General features: G+C 34.9%; 1 protein-coding gene and 1 pseudogene across 2 annotated transcripts in view; one reads left to right on the top strand and one right to left on the bottom strand.

Moving 5' to 3' along the window:
• Nucleotides 1-26,736, top strand: part of Arhgap32 (Rho GTPase activating protein 32) — a 157,677-nt gene that overhangs the window by 15,176 nt on the left and 115,765 nt on the right. Inside the window, exons 2-4 of one of the 2 annotated variants that reach the window (XM_033764428.1) lie at nucleotides 10,141-10,232; nucleotides 10,762-10,803; nucleotides 11,165-11,249. In XM_033764428.1, the coding sequence (XP_033620319.1) occupies nucleotides 10,141-10,232; nucleotides 10,762-10,803; nucleotides 11,165-11,249 (219 nt within the window). The remainder of the gene's footprint in view (nucleotides 1-10,140; nucleotides 10,233-10,761; nucleotides 10,804-11,164; nucleotides 11,250-26,736) is intronic. The other variant, XM_010616568.3, reaches the window with a different exon arrangement.
• On the bottom strand, nucleotides 5,551-9,930 carry LOC104856944 (annotated as a pseudogene).

Here is a 26,736-nt window from a genome sequence, read left to right as displayed (position 1 = left end):
AAAGGGAAAAAGACTCATTCATAATCCCATTTCCTATAAGGTGAGATTATTTTGGTATATTTCCTTCTAGACTTTTTACAGTGCAAAGTGTTAAGTATAACATTCATATAAGTACATTTTTCTTATAATACATTTCTGAAAATTGTTAGTTTCAAGTATTAGGTCTAGGAAGATGAGTTTTTGATAATATAATTGTATATGTCCTTACTTTTCCATTTAACAGAAACATTCTGCCTTATAATTAAGGTGCTGCACTACAGAGAAAACCATGTATGTCCCCTTGTACATACATTATGGGAGGTGTCATAGAAAAGAAGTTGGTGGGTTCACCAGCAGGAAGTGCTCTATGGAAAGATCTGGCTGGTCGCCTTCTTGTAGGGACACCATGGAAGAGCGAATAAAAAATACTGCCATGGAGAAGGAAAGAAATCCTGCTTTCTTCCCTTTGAGGGAAAAGTGATGATGGTGAGAGCTGCAGAATAGGATTAACAGTAGGGCTGAGAGGGGAAGGGGAAAGCAGCAATGCCTCATACTTCTGATCTTCGCATTTCTTTTCTCTTAGCAGCTGCAGAAAACTCTCCTTTTGAAGTGCTTGTGTGATTAGATTGGGCCACCCAGGATAGAATCCTAATTTAAGATGGAATGATCTGGGACTTGAGTTCTATCTGCAGAACTACTTCACAGTGGTACTTAGATTGGTTGAATAACCAGGAAGTGGGAAAAGAGCACCCTAGAATTTTACCTACCACAGTGTTACATGTTTTCTCTGGTTTTTATGCTTCATGATATATTTACCATATGTATTAATATTAATACAGTATTAGGTAGAAATTAGAGATATTCCAGAAATTTTAAATCTACTAATATACTCCATAAAACTGATTGCCTGAGTTATTTATATTTGCAATATATTGTTATTGATGTTAAATAAAAACAATAAATATATTTAATGATTATATAACACCTATAGGACATTATTGCTGTTTCTTTAATAGGACTCTTAATTTGTTTTATATTTTTCACTCTGATGAATATCTTTATGATCAATTTTGTTTTTCCTTTTTACTATTACAGAGAATTTCCCAGAGTATGGGGTTCTATTAATTTGTATTCTAATCAGTAATATTTATTTTAGTGTCTTTTTTTGCCATATCTTTTCAATCTTTTAAGTGTTTGGTCTTTTTTTTTTTGATATGGAAATACTATTTTCTAGTATTCATTGTTCTAATTTTTTATTTTTAAATTTCATCATCTTTGAATAGTTTTTTATATGCCTATATCAGATGTAGTAGATTTCATGATGAAATTCAGTTTAATTCAAATGTTGTGATTAGCAGTGTATAAATCGCCACTTCTTTCCTGGTCTTAGTTCCCTGCTTACATTGGAATGGTTGAAATCAGATTTCTTTCAGTTCTGTAATTATATATTAAACACCTTTGCATATTCCACCCCTCCCCCTTAAGAAAAAAATCTGTACTGCTTGTCATCATCCTGCTAATGCCAATCAGTATGGAGTTTGTAATATTTGAAGGAGATAGTCACACATGATAAAGGGAGGTTGTGCTGGGGCTGACTATAGGAGTAGCCAGCTTTATGGTTCCATATGAAAAAACAGTGTTTTACACTATTGCCAAATCCCTTTGCAGCTACCCTACCAATGTTACTGTTTTATTTGGATATAGGATCAGATAGTCTAGTTGAAAGAGTCTTTAAAGATCTATACTAGTGGAGGAGTGGTAGAATATTTCTTTGGAGGGAATAGGGAGCAATAAAACAGGATAACATTGGCAGTTCTTATTTTTGTTAAGTTTTTCTGCATCAAATTATGTATGGTTTAACTGGTTCAGATTATAGGAAAACAAATGCTTCCCTTATTATACAAGCCATACTTTTAAAAACCTCGTTACTTTTCATTGTAAAGATATACTTTTGGTTTATATTAAAGTTGTGGTAAACTGTGGGCCCCAGATCTTATTACATGAATTCTTGTCACACAGTAACCTCTGATTCCCATCCTTACATAACTGAATTTTGACTGTAAGTTCAGGGCTTTAATTTTTATTTTCAATGAAATGCACATTCATTTTAGTTCATCTTGCAGCTTATTAAACTCTCTTTGAATTCCATCATTTAGAGTATTAATATCCCCTTTAGTTTTCTTCTAGCTGTAAATTTGATAAATTGGCCAAATACTTTTGTCTTTCATAAAAGTGTTGAAAAAGTTAGGAATAAAAGCTCTGTGATATGCTACCTCCTTTGTGTTGCATATACATGTACAGCAGTTAACATTTATTTAACATCCTTGAGTGTTTAATGGGCTCCCAGTTTAGCTATATTGACATTGAACTCTTATTTTAAAATCTCATATAAGGTATGTCATAGAACACTCAGTTATATGCCTTGTGTATAAGTTCAGTATCCCTTCTGCATTTGTCAGTTCTGTCAGTCTACCTGCCTTATTTAAACATTCACAGATACCAAAAGATACTCAGAAATGAGTAAAGATTTCTACTTCTGTGATTTTATATTTCTGTTTCATACTGAAAACAGTTTTTAGTGACATTACCAACCATTTGTTCGCTTTAATCTTTCACTTCTAATAGTTTCCGAATGGCAGTGCCAATATTACTGAAGACAGTTTCATCTTTAGGATATATCCTACAAGGGATATATTACTTTTCTTCTGTACTGTATTTTGAAGTAATGCATTTCTGTGTGCTTATGCCACCAACGCTTATGGTAATTAGGTTTTTAAAAAAAATTTTAGAGATTGCCTTTTATTGCTATTTTAATTTAATTTTACAAATACTTAAGACATTTACATGACCCCCAAATCTTGAAAACAAGGCATTCTGAATAATCTGTCTTCCATTCCTGTCTTTGTCCCCAGAGACAGCCCCCACCCTGACCCTCAGCCTGACACATACAAGACTAGGTATGATGTACTTTTTAAAATTAATACAAAAATTTGGTTTTCAGTTTTACTTCAGATATTTTGTATCTGTATTTAGTACATGAAATTTTCTACTTTATGCCTGTTTTTCCCCATGTAATTTTTCCATTTACTTTTTAACTGAACTATTACATGCAAAGAAGCCACAAATCTTGTATAGCTTGATGGATTTTTGCTTATATTTTCTTCCTATGTGACCAACACCATACACCATATCATTTTTCCAGAAATTGGGAAAGCTCATGTGAATGCTTCCCAGTCAGTATGTTTTCTACGAAAGGTAACCACTGTTCCTATTCATGAAATTGTACAATACCCACTCTTAGGTTCTGGATTCTGTTGTATACATAATAGAATTTCATCGTGACTTTAGTGTTTCAGTGATGGTTGTTTATGCTAGCATTATTTCATAATCTTATTGGCTATGGAGATAATCTCTAGTGATGTACTAATTTAAATCTTTTATTTTCCTCTGGTGAATTTTATTTTATTAGTGTATATCTTTAAGAAATCTATGTCTACTGCAGTGTTATAAAAAAAGTATTTTTTAGAAGAGGTTTGCCTTTGATGTTTGTATCTCTGAACTATTTAAAATTGATCTGCTGTGTGTGTGATGTGAGGTTTTTGGGGGATCAACATTCATTTTATTCACATAAAAATCTGACTGACCTAGTACATTTATTAAAACACAGAACATTTAGCTATGAACTCAGTATTGGATTAATCCACCAATGAGTATAGCACCCCCATGGTCGAAGCATCTTCCAAAAGCCCTGAACAAACAAGCCTGGGGGGCTCTAGATCAAAACCCTAACCCTGATTATCATCCTGCTTAGGTTCATATTAAAAATTTATCTGGATTTTTTTTTTTTAGATGGTGCTTTTCAGTGTTCATTTTCAAAGTGGTTGTTATGCATTTATCCAACTCTTTCTTGTTGAGGATTTTACATAATCTCTTTCTAAAGTTGCTTTTCTTTCTATTTTTTTAAGGGACTGTTTTTTATTTAAAAAAGACTTTTGTCAATATTCAGTATCAAAACTGTTGCCCTGTTGGTCTTTGTCTTAGTTACTTTTCTGGTTGCTGAGACAAAATTGCTGGCTCCCAGAAGTAAAAGGAGGAAAGGTATATTTTGGCCTAGAATTTGTCGTAGAGGTTTTAGTCCGTGATGGGCTGGCTCCAAGGCAGGGCAGCAATGGCAGAAGAGAACCAGTCCAGGATAAGACAAGCAGAAGTCAGAGTAAGCAGCAGCAGCCTTCTTTTTGTCCTGTATTCTAGCCAGGCCACAAACCTCTTGATCAGTGCCACCTACACCTTCCATTATCCATACCCAGAACTATGCTAAATCTATTTAGTCATTACACACCCTTAAATCCTAGTATCACACACCCTAATCCAGCATCACACACCCATGATTCAGCCACCTCCCAGAAGCCCATATATGAGCGGTTTGCAGGGGCATCTGGATACAAGCCATAGCAGTCTTCTTTTTCTAGGTGGTCCCAAAGAGGGACCACAACAGTGGAGAGTATATATTAAGCCAATAAGCTGCAAGACATATACCTAACAGACCTCGCAGAAACCTTTCCTAAACATGGGGATTGGATGGATAAAGAAACTGAAAATTCAGCACACTGCCAGCCTCCAGATTGCAGAGAACTCTCACAGCCAGATTTGGCAGTCAGGGTATTTTAACCCCAAAGACGTAAAATTTCAAAATAATATAAAATTTAAAATTTTGTACATAAACTCTTCAAGATTTCTCCAGCACTGACTGATACAAAAGCACAATAAGATGGCACTTTTAGAGATAGTAGCTTCAGACCCAGGAAAGGATGATGTTATAAATTTCATATGGCTGAATAGGTAGCAAGAACAGAATTTTCATTCTGACTTTCAGGGAGTCATGAGAGCAATAAAGTAGTCAACTCAACATTAAGAGAGGGACACATGATTCATTAGGTGAGCAGTTGGGTATAGATGGGACAAAAATTTGGTCTCAGGGATTGGGATGTGGCTCAGTGCAAGAGCTCTTAACATGTATGAGGCTCTTCCCTGAGTTCAGTCCCCAGCACCAAGGGGGAAAAAGCCTCAGAGGTCTCACCGTCTTAATTTGCTCACTTCTGGTGAAAAAAAGTAACAAATGAAAATAAAGGTCTCCAAAGATACCTAAAAGCTCGAAACCTGAGCAGCATGATTTTTATGTTTGGGCTAACTCCTGGAATCACCTTTTTGTTTGCCTGGTACCTTATTCAGAGCCCTGAGGTTTCCCATGGTGGAGTCTTTCCCTCGGCTCTATTGCCTCTCAGCATGCCCATACTTCTTTTCTTCCTCCGTGGAGAGGGCACTAGGCTTCAGGCTGAAGAGTTACCTTTCAGAGTAAGAAACTAATTAGATTGCTGTTTCAGAACTGTGGAATCACTTGAAATGTTTAACGAATAGTTGCTACAGCAAGAAAAGTCATTACAAATGTGCATATCCCAACTTGCTTTTAAAGACACCTCACATGGTGTCTTTAAGGTACATGACGGTCCCTTAAATGTTGCTCCCAAAGGTATTCAGCCTCTAGGCTGTTGAAAGGAGAAAGCAAACTTCCTGTCAAAGATGAGCCCTGGGTTTCAAGGTCATCTTCAGGCAGGCTGTGTCAGGCCAGAGGAAGGAGCAAGGGCAGCAGGCTGGGGAGCTCTGCATCTTATTCAGATCAACAAGGGTCAGGTCTAGCATGTTTTGTGTACAGAGATGCTTCTCATTGGTGCCTTTCATTTTATCTTCTAAGTCATCAGTTGTCTCAGAGTTTGGCTACCGATCTTTCAGCAAACTCAGTAGGAGTCTCCTCCACCTTGAGTTCATCAGAAAGCATCTTTCTTTACCTTTTTTTCATACTTCTCTTCTTTTGTGGAGTACTTTTCTTCAGCAGTGCTCAGACACTTCAGGTTCTGGTCCATCAGTTTGATCTGCTCATCCATGTCACAGCAGTAGGACTCTGCCTGCTCAATTTCTTCCTCTGTGTGTTCCAGGTCTCCTGTAGTTACGACTTGGGAGCTGTTTCTTCCTTCATACTTCCTCATTGCCTCATTTGCAGTGTATTTATATAGCCTCTTTAGGTTAGATTTCCAGGAGTTCCATCTTTTCTTTATCTTTTAGGTTCACATTTTCAGTAACTTTCATACCTCTCTTACCATCGAAAGCTGCTTTTTCCACTTCTCCAATTTTTGCATGGCAGTGACCAGTTGCTCCTGGGCACAGTCCAGCTCTTCTAAAACCTGCTGTATCCTATAGTTCAAAGGGGGCCACCTTGGCCTCAGCCTGGTCCCAAACCTGCCTTTCTCCCTCCACTGCTGCTGCAGAGTGTGAATCTTACGTTCTGCCACCTCAGTGGTTGTGACTCCAGCTATGGTGCCCACTCAGCTGCTTCTCTGTTTTGGGTCCCTGTCTCCTCTGGTACAGTATCTCCTTCTTTCGAGGTTGCTTTTCTTACTTTTTCTGGCTAGAAAGATGGAGCTCTGTAAGAGCTTTAGTCTCTTGTACTGTGTAGTTTTTCCTGATTGGGGTGGTAGGGTAGGTTTAAGTGTTGAGAGAAGAGGAGAGACAAAATACCAAGGGCTGTCCCCACAGTCATTATACAGAAGTGTTCTCTCTGTTCAGAAAAGTAGCCACCGCTAAACTGACATGCCACAGCTCTTCATGGCTGTCCCAGGGCCAGCCTAAAAGAATCGGGGAAAAATTCTCATCTGTTTTCTCCACACTTAAGGTGTTTTGTTTTGTTTTGTTTTTTGTTGTTGTTGTTGTTGTTTTTTGCCCTCTGGTGAGAAATTATGCACTTTCATAATTTCTGTGTTTTCTTTTGCCATGATTTCTAGTTTCATTGTGCTGTGATCTGATAAAATGGATGGTATAATTTCAGTTCTTCTGCATTACTTAAGAATACTTTATTGGCAGTATGTGGTGTATTTTGGAGATAGTTCCATGTGTTGCTGAGAAGAATGTGCATTCTGTTGTTTTGGGGTAGAATATTATCTAGTGACTCTGTTCAAAGACTTGTTCAACCCTGCTATTACTTTTTTTCGTTTTGTCTAGTTGATCTATTTTTTTATTATGTTTATTGGCACCACTTAGGTATATAATAGTTACATTAATCATTGGGATCTTGAACCTTTACATGATGTGTCTTGGTTCTTATTTTTTCTCCATTCCCCAGCCCTCCCTTCACCCCCTCCACCCTTCCCTGTTTACAAAGACTTTGTTTCCATGTTTTACCTTTTCATATATTTTTTCTTTTCCCTTTTTACCTTTCCTCTACCCCTCCCACTTCCTCTATTCTTTTAGGCCTTTTCTCCCTATTACACAATATTAAGTATACATTTTGATCCTTATTTGCACTTTTAGTTTTTCACACTATTTTCTAAAAGAGAACATTCTTAATCTTTGATATAAAACAGAATAAATTCATTCAAGCCTACATGCTTTTAGTAAAAATTTAAGACTATTTTATATTTTTAAATATGTAGGTGAAAAATATTAGTTTACTAAATGATTGAGGATACTGTCTTTTCTTTTAATTCTATTTACTTAGTTGGAGAAAAGTAGTGATATACCCTAGTTAGTTATACTGCAGTTTATTGTATTTGTTCATTTGCAAAAATATACTGAGTGGCCAGGATATGCTAGGAACTTTTCTGGCCTAAAGAAAAATATTTTTGAACAAAACATATATTGTCACAGATGAGTTCAACTTTGGGTCAGAAATACTTTCTTGAATTTTCTCAAGCTTCCCTAGACTATTGTTTGGCTCTTTGTCCTATTTATTACTGTTTTGTCTTTTTTAGGCAGAAGTTTTCTTTTCTGACCCTTTGCATGACCTATTGATTTATGTCTGGGCCATGTTTTCACTTGCAGTCTGGTCAGGTGTGGTTGCACATGTGTGTACTCCATGGAGTCCTCCTTCATTTGGATTAAAGGCTGGGAGCTTTCTTTTCTCCCTTTTAGACATTTATTAGGCGCAATGGTTTATTGAGCATACTTAGCTTATTTTCAGAACACAATCAATATTTTGATTTTCTGTCTACTATAAAAGTAAAAGCCATTTACCAAATTAATCTAGTGGATAGTTTTCTTTTATAATCTTAAATTAAATTTGATGAATAATTTATGGAATAGTGAAAAACTTTTAAAATTTAATAGGAATGTAAGCCTGGCCTCTTATGTCAAGTAAATTTGTTGTACAAAAATATCAATACTGAAAGGGTTATTGGACTTGTTTAAAAAACAAGTTAATGATCCATGTAATATTCACCTACTGTTTCATTGCAGATTACTGCCTAATAAAGTCCTTTCAGTTGAATGACACACTGGAGGAAAAAAGTCATATTTCCTTTTTCCTTAGAAATATTTTTGCCATTCTGTGATTCTTTTTTTTTTTAAAGATAGTTGTCTTACTAAATTGCCTAGGTTAACCTCAAACTAGTGATTTGCCTGCATCGGCCTGCCAACTTGCTGGGATGATATGCATGTGCTCCAGTGTCCAGCTTCAATTATTTTTTTTTTTAACTTTTACATTATAGAGTCTAGTGTGCTGCTGTTTCTTTACATACATTCCCGTAATGTTTGTAGTGATTGTAAAATGTCTGTCAGCTTTCTTTTATTTTCTATTATGGATAGAAAGTAAAAAACTATGAAATAAGTGAATATATTCAGTGAAATCTAAATGAAGACTACAGAATGGTATCTCTGAGCTTTTAAAAATGCCTTCTTGACAAGTGATGCAACAATTTGGGAATTATAATGTAAATAAAGTATTTCACTGTAGGGTCAACCTTGTAGATCAGTGATGGTGAACTTCAGCTTGCTGGTTTGCTATCTGTTTTGCCAAGAAGTTTTTCTTGGAACATGGCTCTGTGTGATCATTTTTGTTTGTTTGTTTGTTTGCTTTTGTACACAGTAGCAGAGTTGAGCAGTAGCAGAGACAGTGTGGATCATAAACAAATATTTCTCAGCTGGCCCTTTACAAAAAAAAGTTTAGCTAATCTTTCTTCTAGGTGATTCCCTTATTTTTCTTTCTCAAAAAATTATTTTTCATTTCAGTCTCTTAAAATATTTTACATAATAGGGAGTACTTGTTGAATGATAAATACTGATGAAACAGTATCTAGGGTTATAAAATAACTTTCTAAGCAAAGTAAAATTAATACAGGATCTTAGCATAGATTTATAAAAAGATCCAGTAGATGAACATAATTGCAAGATGGAAAGTTTTATTTTATCACTAAAAAATATATTACTTATCCTTTTTTTTTTTTTTTAGGAGACCTTTAAAGGAATGAAAGGGCATCTAAAACTGTTTGATTATGAAGCTCAATCCTTGTATATAGTTAAATTTCCTAAAGCAAAAAACCTCAAAAATAAAATTTGGGCCTATTTGACTGTGACAATATGCCAGAAATTGGTTCTTATAGTTTGTACACTGTTACTTCATATCTTTGAAGAGGTTCTTCCTCCCTCCCTCCCTTCCTCCCTCCCTCCCTCTCTTTCTCCCTCTCTCTCTGCCTCCCTCTACCTCTCTCTCTCCCCCTTCCTCTCCCTCTCTCTCCAACACTTGTCCCAATTAATTTTTGTCCATTAAGAAAATGTAAAAATTAAGCCTTCTTCATCCTGTATTATTCCTCCCTATTGAATCACGAGGCATGGAATATGATAATTCAGTGTATGTTCTTACTGTAAGTCACAGATATAGCACAAATTTGTTTTAGAAAGATATTTGGACTTAATTTCTGTTTTTTCTACATTGTTAAGAATCCTTTGATTTTTAAAAATAGTACAGCTGAATATGTCATTCAAAAAATATTCACCTCTGAAAACTAGCAGATTATGGCCAGCTTAATGCTGGATGTATTATCTACATGTCACTTTCACAATTTGGGGAGATGAACACTGTGATCTGCTGATTATATTCATATTACCATTTTCACCTTTGCTAATCATCCTAACCAAGATTATTTCATTCCTTAACTCCTAGGGGAGATTTTAGTTTATGCTAATATTTTCATTACCCGATTTTGACACTTGAATATAAAAACATAAAAATTCTTATTTTCACAGAAAGTTTTCCCTTAAATGGCAAAGCCAAATATTTGAATTAGGTCAACATTTTTTACTTATTTTAAAAAATATTTTGTCCTCGTTTTTTTCAAGGCAAGGGGAGCAGATGTTCCAGAGATTCCTGGAGATCTTACTCTTAAAGCATGTGGCAGTACAGCAAGTATGAAGGTCAAACATGTGAAAAAGTAAGTATAACTTTGGAATGGGTTCTCAGTGAATTCCTATGAATGGAAATCAGCTCTCTTCTTATAAAAAATCTTTTATTTAGATCACTTACTAATAAGCTTTGTGAATACATTTAATTTTACTGTTAACCCCTAAAGTTTGGCTCAATTAATGAAATAGGTGTGCACATCGTCTACTTTTCTAAAAATGTAGTTTATTTTTTATTCTGAAATGTTGTTACCAGCTAAGTTTGCAGTGGTTTATAGGAACAATCCAAGCATGTCCTTCTTGACAACTTTATTTATGTACTTTCATTTATTTAGAAGAATCAGCTTTGTTGAGTTATGTATTGCTAGATCTCAAATTTGTGTCTGAGAAGCCTGAAACAGATGTCAAGAGTTGACCATTAAATGAAATACCTGAAGATTACTAGGCAGTGTTATACAGGAAAAGCCTCTTTTCACTTGATAAAGAAGGCAGAGTTAGCTGGCTGTGCTTCATATGTTAGTGAAGGAAAGACAAAGATAAAAATATTTATTCTACATCCAGGTCCACTACCCCAGGACTGATGGGCTGTGACAACATTCACAGGTAAAATCTGGTTTTTTATTTTGTGTTGTGAATGCTGCTTCTGGTTAGAAGCTGATGGTTCACAATCAGTTTCCATAACAGCCACAGAATGTACAATTTTTTTACAGGCTCTGACTTGGGTAAAGATTAGGAGAGTATAGTGAGGTTTTAAAATTTTCATTTTTGGTCTAGCTTGTGCACTAAACAGAATCATTGGATTCATTGTATATTTAAAAAGTTTTGTGTGGATGTAGTTGGCTCATGTGCATGTGCTCATTATTTTTGCTTGCATGAGCTCTTTAACCTGTTGTGTTTTCCCCTTAGATCTAGTAATTTTGACTAGTCCACTGTCTGATTTCATATTTATTTTCATGTACTTCAGGTTGCCCTTCACTAAGGGTCACTTTCCAAAGATGGCTGAATGTGCACATTTTCATTATGAGAACGTTGAATTCGGCAGCATACAGGTATATTTGGTATACTTTTACTTCCTGAATTACAATAACAGGTGATACTTTGAGGTTGTGTTTCAAAACTATTGCTATTTATTGCTTGAGGTGAAATCTTTTGTTTTCTTCCAATGAATAATACTTGATGCCAGGTTGATATGTAGTATTAATCATCACACTAGCATATATGAGTTAACATGTTCACAGAGGAGCTGTAATTCATATGTCTTGCTGCAGGGTGGCTCTGATTTGAATGTATTACATTTCTTTTGGCTAGAATCACCAATGATATAGGTGTGACTGTCCTGTTGGGCGGCCTGGACAGTCACATCAGGTGGTATAGGATATCGGTTGGGACATTCGTGCAGATATCTCCAGTGATACAGGCTTCCTGGTGGGATCAATCATGTATCACCAGTGGTTTAAGCAGTTGGAATGTTTTAAGGAAAATCAATTCTTTCCCCCTCTTTCGTCATGTATTAGGCCCATTATGTGCATGAGCTATATACCAGTAGTAGCTTTCCTTTCTGCATTTAGGTAACCTTGCCAATGCTACCTTTTCTTAATTAATTACTATATGTATTGCTATTTGGCAGATTAAAGTATTCCCACTTAATTCTTCTTTTTCAAAGTGTTTGGCTGTTATTTGTCTTTACATTTACATATAATTATAGAATCTAACTGGTTGGTATCAAGCTTAATACTTTGCTGTTATTGTAAGTTGTTGGCAGATTAATGTGAAAAAATTATAAACAAAGTTTAAAAATAAATTGTAGTTATTTTAAAATTTCTGGCCGGGGATTTAGCTCAGCAGTTCGGTGGCCTGCCTTGCAAGTTCAAGGACCTGAGTTCAATCCCTGGTACCAAAATCAATCAATCAATCAATAAAATAAAATAAAATAAAATTTCTATTTCCTCGGGGGAGCAAAAGCCACTCTTTATGTTGGTTTTCAAAGTAGGCTAAGAGAAAAAAATTTTGATCTTTTCTTTTTTACATGCTATACACAGAAATTCTCTGCCTTGTGCCAATCTTCCTAGCTCCATTCTCTCTTCGAAAGGAAACTTATGAGACATGCTACTTTTTGTAATTTTATTTTATAAATAAGTTATGTGAATTCAATACAGGATTTATGAAAATCCAGGACATTTCTGTTTCTGATAAATTAGTAGTTTAAAAAAGCATTAGAGATTTATAATGCTTGACTACTGTGGCAGCAAACAAAGGACATTTTATTTCTTTAATGTTTATATCCTTGGGATTATAGTCATTATGATAAATGTGTTAGATGAGGAAGAGCTGATTAAGAAACCAGAAATGAATATATTTTTCATTTTGTGACTGTTAACTGTTTGAGCTATGTAGTTTACAGCTTAAAATTTAGATAAATTATTTGAGTAAATTTACTTTGTGTTTTTAATTTTACAAGGTCAAATGGGCTCTTTTCAAAGCAGTAAAGTTTGCAGAGTTCTATCAAGCATCATGAAAATAAATAGATGACTAGAGATCTAAAACCAAATGAGAACAGTGTTTAAAATATTGACTTGGTGTAACAGATGAGGAATTCTCTAAAGAATGTAATTTTAAATAAAATGAAACTATTAATGGTAAGCATGGACTATGGAATAGAGGAAGTCTTTGATTTAGTTAGCTGATTGTAATTCTAAATGGATTCTTATTTCTTCTCTGCTTCATAGGGAGTTTGAGACCTTCAGCAAGCAGCTTAGCCTCTTTGGTTTTATTTCCATCATCTGTGAAGTGAACAAGGATGTATTAAGCAATAGTACAGTTCTAAACTTTTAATGTTTTGTTTTATATTCAAAGTTTATAATAGAGGTGTTGAGAATATCGGTAGGGAATAGTATGGATCTGGATTTGGTTGTCTTTGGAGATTGTGTTAAATGCTTATTGTTAAAATTCAGTCCCCTTAATGAGAGGACCATGTCTAATTCTTACTTGCAAGCCCATTAGGTAGACTTTCTGCCAGTGTACTGATCTGTAATTTTCATTTTAGAAAATCTGTACAAGTTTTCACTTTCTACCTTGTGCTCACTTCTACTCTGTAAACATTTTTAATATTTCTCAGGCAGAAAACAAAAAAAAAAGATATGGCTCTGACTTCATATGTGAGATGTTTGAGTGAAGTTTTCAGGTATGTGTTGGTCACTGAGGAAGCTTCTGGAGTGTGGGAATAGGAGGGGTTCATGGAACTCATATCCAGATGACTTCTTTGCATTTTTGCTTGGATACCTAATCAGCATCTCAGACTTAGCACTCCTTTTGGAGTGGTTCACAGAAAACCAGTCCAGCTGCACCTTGCCTGTTCACCACAGAATCTTCTTTCTGTATTAGTCATGCTTGTTGGGGAAAACTCTCCTGAACAGTCTGTTCTCCTGCCAGTTTTACCCTGACCTCTTCTGTTCTCTGTCTTTTGAGAAGGACCTCTCAACACATTTTCCAGGTCTGCTTGCCTTCTGCCTCTGCTGGGGACAGCCCATGGCAGATTCCATTAGGAGGGAAATAACTCCCATTAACTGAGTTGATAGCAGAAGCAACCTGGCTTGACTTAACATATTTATATATATTTTTTTATAGGGATAGTAGATATTCTTGTTTTAGATAGTACATGGTTTTACATTTTATAGCTTTACATTTTATTGCGTTATTGAATGCCATAATTAAAGAAAAACAAAACGAAAGAAAAAGTAATATTAACCTTCAGACAATCCTACATTCTGGAGAAGTAGTTAAAATAAGGATATGTCTCTGTTCATATTCTTTATCCTTTTTTAAGTATATTTCCTTCTGTAATAGATAAATCCTAACATGTTTGATTACAAGAATGTTTATGGAAAGTGAATCTTGTATTCCTTATGTATTCCCAGTATAAGATTGGAAAATGTTCTGAGAGAAAAATGAGTAAGAAAACTTGGTAACATATGTCTAGAATGGGTCATCAGCCTTATGTTTGCAGCTTTGTTAAATAACCAGTAGGTTCCTAATACTGTCAGGTTGACTCTGTTGTTGCCTTTTAAATATGTCCTAACTCTGGGACATATTTTCTTGTTTTTTTATAACTCTTAGGAATTTCTCTTAGATTTCCAGATTTCTTTGTATTTACAGCCTTTTCTCCTCCTCAGGTCTTAAAAATTTGCAACTGTAGCAATTACTCCTTACTTTGATAAAAGATGGAAATATCAATTAAATTTTTAAAATCCATAAAATAATCATTAAAGGCTTTCATTTTATATTATAAAATGAAATTTTATAAAATGAAAAAATAATTATTTTATAGTACTGGAAATTGAGCCCAAGGAGCATGATTATATCCTTAGCCCCTTTTAATTATTTATTTTTTAAAATTTTGAAAGAGAGTCTGAGTTGCACAGAATGGCCTCAAACTTGTGATCCCTCAGCCTCCCTAGTAGCTTAAATTACAGGTGTGCACCATCATGTCCAGTGAAAATATTCACAACCTTTTATGTTAGAAATTCCAATGATCAATTTTATTTAGACTGAAAAATATATTTGCTTATGTAAAAATTTTTTTAGATGTAAGTACTTTGGGTCTATACATTATCATATAATGTATGAAATACATTTTTATAATCTCTCCTTTGAATCCCAGCCTGGTACAGCCAACAGACTTCCCTGCATCTTCACTTGGATACTTATCAAATTTAGTATGCTTTGCTGTTCTTCTCAGACTTGCTCCTGCTCTTTTCCCATCTTGGTACATAGCAACACTATCGTTTTAGCCAAGGACCTGGGAGATTATCTTTTCACTTCCCTCAGTCAGTACTTTAAGTAGTAAATCTCTTGATTCTGTCTTTGAAATCAGTTCAGGATCTAATCACACCTACCTGTCATCTTCCCCACTGTGACTTTAGTTTAAACCACTGTGTTTTTGGGAGGATTATTAACCTTCTATAATTGGCACAGCAGCAAGTATGATTCTTTTCAAATGCAAATCAGACTGTCACTTTTTCAAAGCTCTGCAGTTACTTCTTCTTTTAATCAGAAAAAAAGCTGGATTCCGTAAAATTTCCAACCAAGATTTTTCAGGGCACACCCTTACCTCTCCATCTTCATGTTCTCTTTCCCTAAGGCAGAATGTTCCATCCACAGTGTCTCTTTGTAATTTCTCCAGTGTGTGTTCCCCTCGAGATCTTTGTACTTTGTCTCCTTTCCTTGGAATGCTCTCCCTGGATTATCAAACGCCTTAATGTCTCCCCCTTTAAGTATTTGCTCCACTGATGTCTCCTCAGAGGGCACCTGAGTTTCGAATTCTAGGTTACCAGTGTCTTTACCTCCTTCCCATGTTCCCTGCTTCCTGCTCAGTAACACCACTTCTTGGGTGATAAATACTGTAGTATTACTAACATTATGTCCCTTTTCTCATCCAGAATAGTGTCTGACATACAATATTCACTTAGTAAATATTTGAATGTATGGAAGCTCGAGGTTGTTCCTGGATGAGTGGTCCCGTGAGGAATTCTTTCGAGGTTCTTGGTGTCTTGAACAAAAAATTGGACAAGGCACACAGAAAATGCAATGAGGATTAATGTTTCTTGAGAGTGGAAAGTGTGCTGCACTGGGCAAGAGCAGGCTGGTGCAAGGATAAGGGGAAATGGATCATTTGTATCCAGAACTCCTGGTTCGAAGCCAGGCATGGTGGCACATTCCTGTAATTCCAGCCTTGGGAGGCTGAGGCAGGAGGATCACTGTGAGTTCCAGGCCAGCATAGGCTACATAGTGAGTTCAAAGCCAGTCTTAACTATATAGTGAGATGCTGTCTTAAAAAAACAAACCGGACAAAACCAACAAACAAAAAACAACCAGATTTCTTAGGTTGGCCTCTCCTTCATGCAAATAAGGCATTATCTGTTCTGTCAGAAACTCTCTTGGCACTGCACCAGGTATAAATAGTCCTATCAAAAAACTTGCTTGGGGCCGGGGATTTAGCTCACCGGTTCAGTGGCCTGCCTTGCAAGCGCAAGGACCCAAGTTCTAATCCCCGGTACCAAAAAAGAAAAAAAACTTGCTTGGTTTCCCACCAGGTATAAGTGAAGGATCAGGAAGTGTCTCTTGGTTGGTTGAAGTGTCTCTTGGTTGCCAACAAAGACTGAAAAAAGCCTCTTCTGACTTTTCCTTCAGATAGTACCATATTTAAATGAGAGATTGAAAATAGCATTTTTCTGATTGGTCTGCAGTGCTCAATCATAAGCCTGACTTTTTGGATCCCATGTTCTGCATATGTCTTTTCTTTCTAGATCCATCTCATTCAACCTGTTAGCCATGAGTTTTTATGACCTTTAACACATTCTACCTAGTTAGTTGTCTGGTGTGCCCTTGACCTGGTCTCCTACCTCAAGATGAATGGATAAACGAATTTGTTTCAAGAAGAGATACAGTTAACTTTTAAAATGCTATTTTGCTGTTCTATTTTCACTCATTTAAATTTTGGTCCTATATGAATGTATATCCTGTATGATTATTCATTTATTTTAAAGCATAAAATGGGATGGATAATAACTGCAAATATAAATACAATTCCCTGCATGTTCTGTTGACTGTTGTATCTGTTTAGAACTTTTCTATATATTTAAATATATAACAGTTTCTATAGATGCAGGTATAATAATAGCTATCTAGCTATATACTTTTAAAAACATAGATGGAATTTTATACACACTGGCTTGGAACTTGCTTATATATTTTGTCATTTCAGTAGTTTGGAATTACTTCTTTTCCACTGCTACATAGTATTTCTTTTTAAAAAATTTTGTATCATTATTCATTTAGTCACTTACTGATGGATATTCCAAGTTTTATTCATGTGACTATTTCCATTAACTAAAATGCTATAAGTTTTACTGGTTTAGAAAGTATATACATTTAAAATGTTTATACTTGATATTAAAGTTTTCTTTGAAATATAGAGGTTTCCCTTATCCTTAGGGAAAAATATGAGACTCCCAGTGGGTGCTGAAACTAGGCCAAGAACATAACCCTTTTCATACACATACCTGTGATAAAGGCTTGATTTGTAAATTAGGCATAGTCAGAGATTAACAACAATAATTTAAAATGAAATAGCCATAATAATGTAAGAAAACTGCAGTTCCCTACTCTTGAACTCTGACGTCATTATTAAATAAAATCAGGATTACTTGAACACAGCACTGTAAAACTGACAGTCTGATAATTGAGAAGCTCACTAAGTTATATGGATTGATAGGGATGCACTGGGCAAAGAAATGATACACATTCTGGGTGGGCAGGACAGTGTACAATTTCATCATGATCTTCGGAATGGCGTGCAACTAAAAGCTCGTGACTTGCTTGTATGTAGAGTTTCCACAACATTTTTAGACCCCAGACCACAGGTAACTGAACTGTGGACAGTGAAACTGCAAATTGGGATGGGAGATGGACAGGGTGCCAAAGCTACTTCATGTTGGTTTGTCCAATGATTAAGCAAGAAACTATCTTTTTCTCATTGGTTGCATGTATTATTAATCTTTTTATTTTTGCTCATATAACAGGTGAAGTATAGCATCTTACTGTAATTTGTATTTTTTTAGTTAAGAATGAAGGATCATTTTGTGTTAATATGCCATTTCTTTTTCTTTGTGTTCTGTTTATTATGTTTTTGTTGTTGTTGTCGTTGTTTAAACAAATCATCATTTAGATTTCTCTGTCTTTTTAACTGTATTCTTGTCACCACACAGGGTCTAAAGAGGTTCCCAAAGTGGGAATGGGGAACCTTGAGTTAACCCATAAGATAGGTTTTAGATTTGCCAACTTATATCACATACACAAAAAAAGTTTCAGAGTGTATCACTAAGAAGCATAAAGTGATTTATTAAGCAGAATTTGAAAAGTACACACTCAAGTAGAGTGTGGGCTCTCAAGAGAGAAGTACACTATTTGCTGGAACTGGAAACATTTATGTTTCTCTTGATAGGGTGAAAAACCTAAGGAAAAGATTGCCCCCCCTATAATGGCCCATTTTACAGGTGAAAAATTATGAGCCTAGTTTTATTTTTTTAGAAGGATAACTTAAGCCTTCTTTGAAGTCTGTCAATCTGTTCCTTTATCTTAAGATCCAGTTTCTTATCTTTGCTTTCTCAGCTAAGCTCATTAATGGACTTTTGGTATCCCTAAGAAATTTTGGGTATACTTCTGGAAGGAAAGAAGTATAAATTAACCAAGGGTATACCAATATAGATTGCTTTGGATAACTTTGTGTCCTGGAATTTGCAGTCTTCTTAAATGTACATTTGAAAAATTATCATTTTCCTTGTCTCCTTTCTATCCCATCTTTATTTCTTCTTTCTATCCTGCTACAATATTACATAGGACTAGTTTAAGCCAAAGGACAAGAGCCTGGAAAGAGATGCATGTGTGTATACCTTTAACATGTGCTAGGGTTGGCTTCTTTGGACCTATGGGGAAAGTTGAATTGGCCAGCCTGTATTGGTCAACACATACTCCACTTGGAAAAAGTAAACTTAGTACTTTAAAGGATCTTGTGAGTTAGGTTCTCTAATCCACAAGTATAAGAAACGAATTTTTCAGAGATGAAGGGACCTGCTAAAGTCACATAGATAGTAAATCGTAGAGTCAGGATTTGAAACCAGGCATTCTGCCTTTACGGCACCCCTCAGCAGTCTCTTGTTTCTACTTAATTTACACCCACTACGTTTATTCGTGTGCATGTGTAGATTTTTTTCCAGTGGATTGGCAGCATAATTTACAACACACAGATATGTTCAAATCCTGTTTTAGCTCCTCTCTGGTAGTGACCTCAGGCAATTTATGTAATCATCTTGTTAAACCCTCAGTTCACTTGTAACTCCAGTTGTGAGATGGCATTGTTAGGCAGAGAAAGAATGAGAGAGATAAACCTGTGGTGTAGAATGTTGGCCCATCTCAAATGTGTTCTCTTTGCACCATACTTTTTAACCATCAGGGACATCCTCAGTTAGTCTTGTTTTCCTTATTTTCACACTGCAAAGGTACTACAGTGCCTGGACACATAATACAGCTATTGATCTGAATTTTAACAAACATGACTTGGAAATTTTCAGTAGTCCCTCCTCCACCTCCTCCTCCTCCTGCTTCTTCTTCTATTCCTCCTTTTTTTTAAACAAAAAATATATTGCAGAATAGTTCATATAAATTGAATTACCTGTTCTTTGAAGGTTTAATATAATTTTTCTGTTAAAACTTTTGAGTTTAATCTTTAATTACTATTTTAACATGATTTGGTTATTCTAGTTATGTTCTTGTCTCTTTAAGATCAATTTAAAATTTTTATATAAAAATTATTAAATGTGGCTTTTCAAATTTATAGGTTTTTTTTTTTTACACGAGATATTCTTAAAGCTATTTCTTGACAGAGAACTAGTTTGTACTTTTAATTTTAAGACTTTTATGAAATTATTTATTTTTCATCCCAGTAATCTCAAGGCATACTTTTTTCTACTTTAATTATTCTGTATTTTTCCCTTGCTGCTTGAATTAAAAGTTTAGTTTTCTTTTTTCCAGGAAAGAGTTGATAATGCAAATACGTATCTAGCTACTAGAACATGCCTGTCAACAACTAGATTTGGCATAAACCAACACTATCCAATATTATTATGCAACTTATTGCCTCTTTTCTTTAGAGAAATAAAATGCTATAGGTATTAATAGTTCATTTGTTTTCAGCTATTAAAATTTTCTGTGGTGCTAGGTATTGAACACAGGGCCTCACACATGCTGCCACTGAACTACACCCCTGGCTCTAGATGTTAATAATTTTTCTCTGGATAGTATTTTAGCCAAATTCTGTAGGTTTTGGTATATAAATGTATTATGTTTTGTTTAGAGAAATAAAAGCTAAGAAAAGATGGTTGCTATAAAGGGTTTCTTGCTTTAGTAACGCTATAAATAAAAGTTTTAAATTTTATGAATTTATTATCTTGAGTACATTTTCTTTCCTCATTGTAGGTCTTGTTTGTCCAAAAACATTTCAAAAACTATGTTTTTTCAATAAGAAAGTGGAAAAATCTGCAAGCAGGCAAAGCAGTGAGTGATCAGTTTATACTGCAATTTGAGACATTAATCTCTTCCTACTGTATTTTATGTTACATTGCCATCTACTGGGTAGTATGGTGCAGTGGAGAGGTTTGATTTGTATTTACTTTATCTAGTTGGTTATCTGAGGCTATGATTAATATTTTCCCTTTTATCCAGTTTCATATAAATGCAGGATCTCAAATTTTGATAGACCTAAGGTGTATGAAAAGTGAATCTGATAACCTGTGCTTTGAGCTTTCTGTAGGAAAGCAATGTGTAAGGGGATCAGAAATGCTGACACAGCTTTTCATCACTAGCCATATGCTTGATAAAGGGCAGTGTGGAAAGAGGTAGTAAAGTTTCACCTAAATATAAGAACAGTGAGGTGTAAAAATACAAAAAATGTCAAACTTCTGTTCCAGTTATGTCGCAGAGTGCTGTGAGAATTAAATAAACTGATAAATTAAGCTGGATTGCTCAATGCAGTTTAAAATGTTATAGAGAAAGGCAGATGTTCAAGGCAGCAGTTGGAGGAAGTCAAGTCATAATCTGTCGGATATGACATTTGTCCTACTGCCTTGGAGTAGTGTCAAGATTGAGACAGCAGAGTGGACTTCACAGAGTGCTTTCTCTCATTCAGGATTTTCATCATACTTAAAGGTGAATCAACTAATATAAAGGTTCTTTTCCTCATTTGTTAAGATACATGCCCTTTGCAAGATGTACTTGTAGATATTTTTGTCTAAAAGTATCTTAGCTCATACATATTACATGCATAACTATTTACATTTATTTTGGGGGGCGGTTTGAGGAATTGAACTCTGGACCCCATGCTTGCCAGGCAGGCACTGTGCCACTGAGCTACATCCCTGGCTATTTTGTTTTTAAGTAAAAACCATGCTAATAGTTTACACTTCCTCAGTGTAACTACAAAGCTTAGCTTTCCTTAGATCAGAAGGGATAAAAATTTTAGTCCTAATTTTTGGAACATTGTGTAGTAATACTTCCCTTACATTAAGAATGGAAGATTTGAAATGAAAGGTTTAGATAGTTAGCTACCAATGCTGTTATCATCCAGGAGCCAGATTAACTCTGTCTTATTTGAGATGATCCAGTTCCATTGTAACTATGGAAAGTTATGAAAGTAGTTGGAAAATGAAAAAATTTATCTACAGCCAAATGCCAATTACATGTGCTATTCACTTACAGGAAGTTAATACATGAAAATTAATATTAATATTACTGAAACTGTTCAGAATCTGTGATGTTACCCTACTTGTAAGCTAATAAGTTGGCTTGCCAGTTACAGACAGGCTGAAACCTAGCAATCTATCACCCTTTCTTCTCTCCTCACCTCAGTTGAAGCATGAGGTTAGAGGGAAGGCCTTTTATTTGCACACAGAGTAATTTGTGTTGGTTCTCTAAGTCCCAGATTTCCATGGAGCAATATGGTGAGGAGCAGAACACCCTGTGTTTACCATGAGATTTTGTACTACAAGAGAGGAGCTCTGCAGTTATGAAATTTAGTAATTATTTGGGATAGCTGACTCTTCTGCCCCTTCTCCTTTCTTGAGATAGGGATTTGCTCTGGAATGTGTATAAATCCCTGGGAAAAAGAAATAAAGATCTCTATTTCACACACACCACAAAATGTAAACCTATGGCTTAGGGGAGAGATTAAAGAATTTATATCTCTGAGGAGGAGCCTTATCTTTTTTATTACTATTTAGTCATTCTTTAACCTAGGTGCCAGTGATCTTGCCCAGAAAGCCAGAAACATGCAGAAATATGAAAACATTCATGAAGTATTGTTTTCTGGCCGTGAACATCAGTGAGATGGAGAGATGTGACTCTGCCCTTGTATCCTTTAGTCTCATTTTGCCTGCATTCTTTATACTGTGGGCATCATAATAAGCTGAGAGTGATTCTAGTGTTTACAGATGAGCAAATCAGTTACTTTACCTGGTTCTCAGCAGGGGAAACAATGCTCTGTTCCAATTTTGGAAGGAAAAACAGCATGTGGTTTATAGATTTTTCTGATAAATTCAAAGTGTAACTTTGTCTTTTATTGATTTTTGCCTTACATGCTGAAACTAAAATTTACATTCTTGCTCAGCTACGCAAGATATTATTCTATTAAGGAGTTAAGTAGTTTCTGTGCTGAGTAAGATGTAAAAGTAGGTTGGATGGACCACATAATACTATGTAACAGATACTATTTTTCATGTTTTCACATCTACTGTAGACTACTAATATAAAAGGAAACTTGTTTACAACCTCCATAGGTATGATACAGTGAAGTTACAACTACTCCAGATCTATAAAAGATGAATGAAAGAAAAATTTTTTGTACCCCTTTGTAGTCTTATTAGGCTTTGATAAATGGCTTTGTTGTAGAAGGGATGGTATATTTGAACCACTGAGCTAAATCCCCAGCCCTGTAGTTTTGATTAAAATTAGATTCTACTGGTTATAGGAATGCAACTGATTTTTCACCTTTAAAGTACTTTTTAAATATTTTATTGATAATTTATGCACCATAAAATTCATTCACTTAGAGTATATCATTCACTAGCTTTTAGTATATTGACTTGACAGTACCATCACCAAAGTCCAGTTGTAGAACACTTTGTAACTCCTAGAAGAAATCCTCTACTATTAGTAGTGACATCACATTCTCTTTTCACCTTGTCCTTTCCTCTCCTTGTCCTGGGCCACCTCTAATATATTTCAGTTTCTGTGTATTTTCCTGCTTTGGAAATCTCATATAAATGGAATCATGCAATATAGTATGTGATCTTTTATGAAGGGCTTCTTTTACTTAGCATAATATTTTCAGAGTTCATTCAATTTAATAGCATATGTTAATACTTCATTACTTTTTATCACTGAATAATATTTTGTTATATGGATAAATAGCACATTTTTATACATTTTAAAGTTTATATTTTAACATTGGTTCAGTGATTCAGATATTGTATGAAAACCAATCACTATAACCTGTACTTTTGGGGGGGATGTTCCAGGGATCGAACTGAGGACCTTGCACTTGTGAGGCAGGCCGGCAGCACCATTAAGTTAAATCCCTAGCCCCTCTAATACCTTTATTTACAACAGGAAGATAAAACCCCTCACATGACTATTTTAGCTGATGCATAGAAACATTTGACAAAATTCAACATCTTTTCATGATTAAAAATACAGAACAAACTATGAATAAAAGGTAATTTCCTCAATAGCGTAGAGACTATATACGAAAACCCATAGTTAACATATACTCAGTAATGTAAAATAAGTAATTCCCCTGACAATAGAAATAAAATAAGTATACCTGCTCTTACTACTTCTGTTCAACGTAGTATTAGACATACTAGCTGGGGCATTTAAGCAAGAAAAAGACATAAAAGGCAGTAAAATTACAGTAATGAATAAAGCCTAATTTTTTCTATTCATAAATAATATGATCATATATGTACAAATTCTAGACATTCTTCAGAACAGCCTCCAGAACTAATAAATTCAGCAAAGGTAAAGAATGTAAAATTGGCAACCAAAGATCAGTTGCATTCTATAAAGTAACGATAATCTGAAGAAAATTAAGAAAGAAGTTCTATTTACAGTAGCATTAGAAAGAATAAAACACATAGGAATTAACCAAGGGGACATGTTATGAATTTATGTAATATAGATGCTGCCTTTGGATCCATTTTAGGCTAAGTTCTGTGAAACCCAGTTGTACGCCATCACCTTTGGTCTTATGAAAACTTCCCCTCTGATATTAGCATTTTTTTTCCTCATCTCACTGACTACAGGACATGCACATCATGTCAATGGTAACTATAACAGAATCTAATGATCAGTGTTAGCACTGGCAAGTAAGTTTCTCCTTTAGAATGTGTTTTCTTTAAAGCAACTAACCCACAGCCCCTTGGGAAAGCTCCAGGGGTAATGTTTGTGAATTTTGATAAATATGTAGTGCCAGAAGTCTCCTCTTTGACACACAAAAATTTCATCCACTGGTTTAGCTCTCTGTAATTTTCTGGCAGGCCTAACCTTTCTGCAATCTGCAAATAAATGTTTTTAAGCTTCACGTGTTTTGGTTTTACCTCTTTGTTGTGTCTTGCCCTATTGACACATATTGATATGGCTTCTTAAGCAATACTAAATAGCCAAGACAGCATTTTTTTGTTTGTTTCTTCAATGAAGCTTTCCTAGGCCAGTAGACATAAGGTAGCCACCTGGTCATTTATCTTTTTTCTTTTCTTTTTTTTCCCATTAAGTTTATTGTTACTTTTAAGATATATAGTACAGTTGCATTCATCATTGGGATCTTATACCTTTACGTGATGTATTTTGGTCCTTACTTTTTCCCATTCCCCTACCCTTCCTTCATCCCCTCCACCCTTCCCTATTTACAAAGATTGTTTCCATTTTTTTCTTTTCTCATGTTTTTTTCTTTCCCCTTATTTCCTTTCCCCTACCCTTCCTACTCCCCCTACTCCTTTGGCCCCTTACTTTCTATTTCACATTATCAGTTAAACAATTTGAACCTTATTTACTCTTGTAGTTTTTCATACCAGCGAAACTATTCAGTATTTACATGTATGTCTTATTTATTTCACTTGTGTTTGACCTCAATATGCATCCATTTACTACAAATGTCTCTAGTTTTTCATTCTTTATGGCGAGTACTACTCTATTTTATAGAAAAACCACATCTTTATGCATTCTCTAGTTATGGGCTGTTTCCAAGTTTTAGCTATTAGAAACTCTGTGCCGCTATAAACGTGTGCTTATATATTGCTGAGGTATGATTCTTTTAATTCTTCCAAAGCAGCCTCTTTTTTTCATTGAGTTTATTGGTACTTTTTAGGTATACAGTACAGTTTTACATTCATCATTGGAATTTTGTACCTTTACATGATAGATCTTGGTCCTCATTTTTCCCCATTCCTCTGCCCTCCCTTCACCCCCTCCACCCTTCCCTATTTACAAAGGCTTTGTTTCCACTTTTTCCTTTTCTCATGTTTTTTCTTTTCCCTTATTTCCTTTCCCCTACCCTTCCCTCTTCCCCTCCACTTTTAGCCCTTTTCTTCCTATTTCACAATATCAGTTATACAATATTGATCTTATATTTACACTTTTAGTTTTTCACACCAAAGAAACTATTCAGTATTTACACGTGTGTCCTATTTATTTCACTTAAGAGTATGGCCTCAATATGCATCAATTTTCCTATGAATGAATGTAGTTTCTCATTCTTTATGGCTGAGTAGTACTCCATTTTATAGAAAAACTACATCTTCTTTATCCAGTCTACAGTTGATGGGCAGTTGGGCTGTTTGCAAAGTGTCAGTTAAGTCTAGAAGTCTTTGGGCAGAGTTTTTTAGGTCTTCTATGTAGAATATCATATTGTCAGCAAATAATGACAATTTAACATCTTCTTTTCCTATCTTTATTGCTTTAATTTCATTTTTATGTTTAATTGTTCTGGCTCATGTTTCCAGAACTATGTGAACAGGAGTGGATAAACTGAACAAAACTGCAGAATTTGTACTTTCTGATTTCAGAAATTACCACAAAGCAGCAGTGGTGAAAACAGTGAGGTGCTGGTATAAATATATACATTTGGATGAATGGATTAGAACACAGATGCCCAAAAGAAAATCTCACAGATATGGCCAGTAGAATTTTAGTGAGGTTGCCCGAGGATTCATTGGAGAAATACAATGTTTCTAACAAAAACCACTGGGAAAACAATTTAACCATACATATAAAAGAATGAAGTTGGACTCTTACATCATTTACAAAAATTTACCTAAAAAGGACCTAAGACCTAAATGTAAAAAATATAAATTACCAAATTTAGAAGAGAACATAGGTGTACATCATTAGGGCATTGTTTTTGGCAGTGATTTCTCAGATTTGACACCAGAAACATGTAATGATTTTTAATTAAAGTCTATTTTGTATGATAGTACAGCCATCATGGTCTCTTCGGTTATTATTTAAGTGGAATGTATTTTTCCATCCTTTCATTTTCAACCTGTTTGTGTCTTTGGACTAAAGTAAATCTCTTGAATCTCTCTTTGACTTGGTCTTTTGATATTTTGATTATAATATATTATGATGTGGATCTCTTTGGTTTCATCCTACTTGTAACTCATTGAGGTTTTTGTACATGGACATTTTCAAATTTGGAATGATTTCAGACATCATTTCTTTTACCATTTCCTTTTTCCTTCTTGGATTTTTCCATAATTCATGAATTGATCCACTTGATGATTTCTCACATGTTTCATAGGTACTGTTTAATTAAAAAAGAAGAGTTTTTGTTCTTAAGGTGTTTAATTTCACTTTTTGCATCTTTAAGTTGATTTATTCTTTCTCTTCCTACTCAAATCTGGTGTTGGGCCCTCTAGATAGTTTTTCTTACTT

Source organism: Fukomys damarensis, unplaced genomic scaffold (genome assembly GCF_012274545.1).
Source record: "Fukomys damarensis isolate Sample0158 unplaced genomic scaffold, DMR_v1.0_HiC HiC_scaffold_16, whole genome shotgun sequence".
Lineage (NCBI taxonomy): Eukaryota > Metazoa > Chordata > Mammalia > Rodentia > Bathyergidae > Fukomys > Fukomys damarensis.
This window is presented reverse-complemented; position numbering and strand designations above follow the sequence as displayed.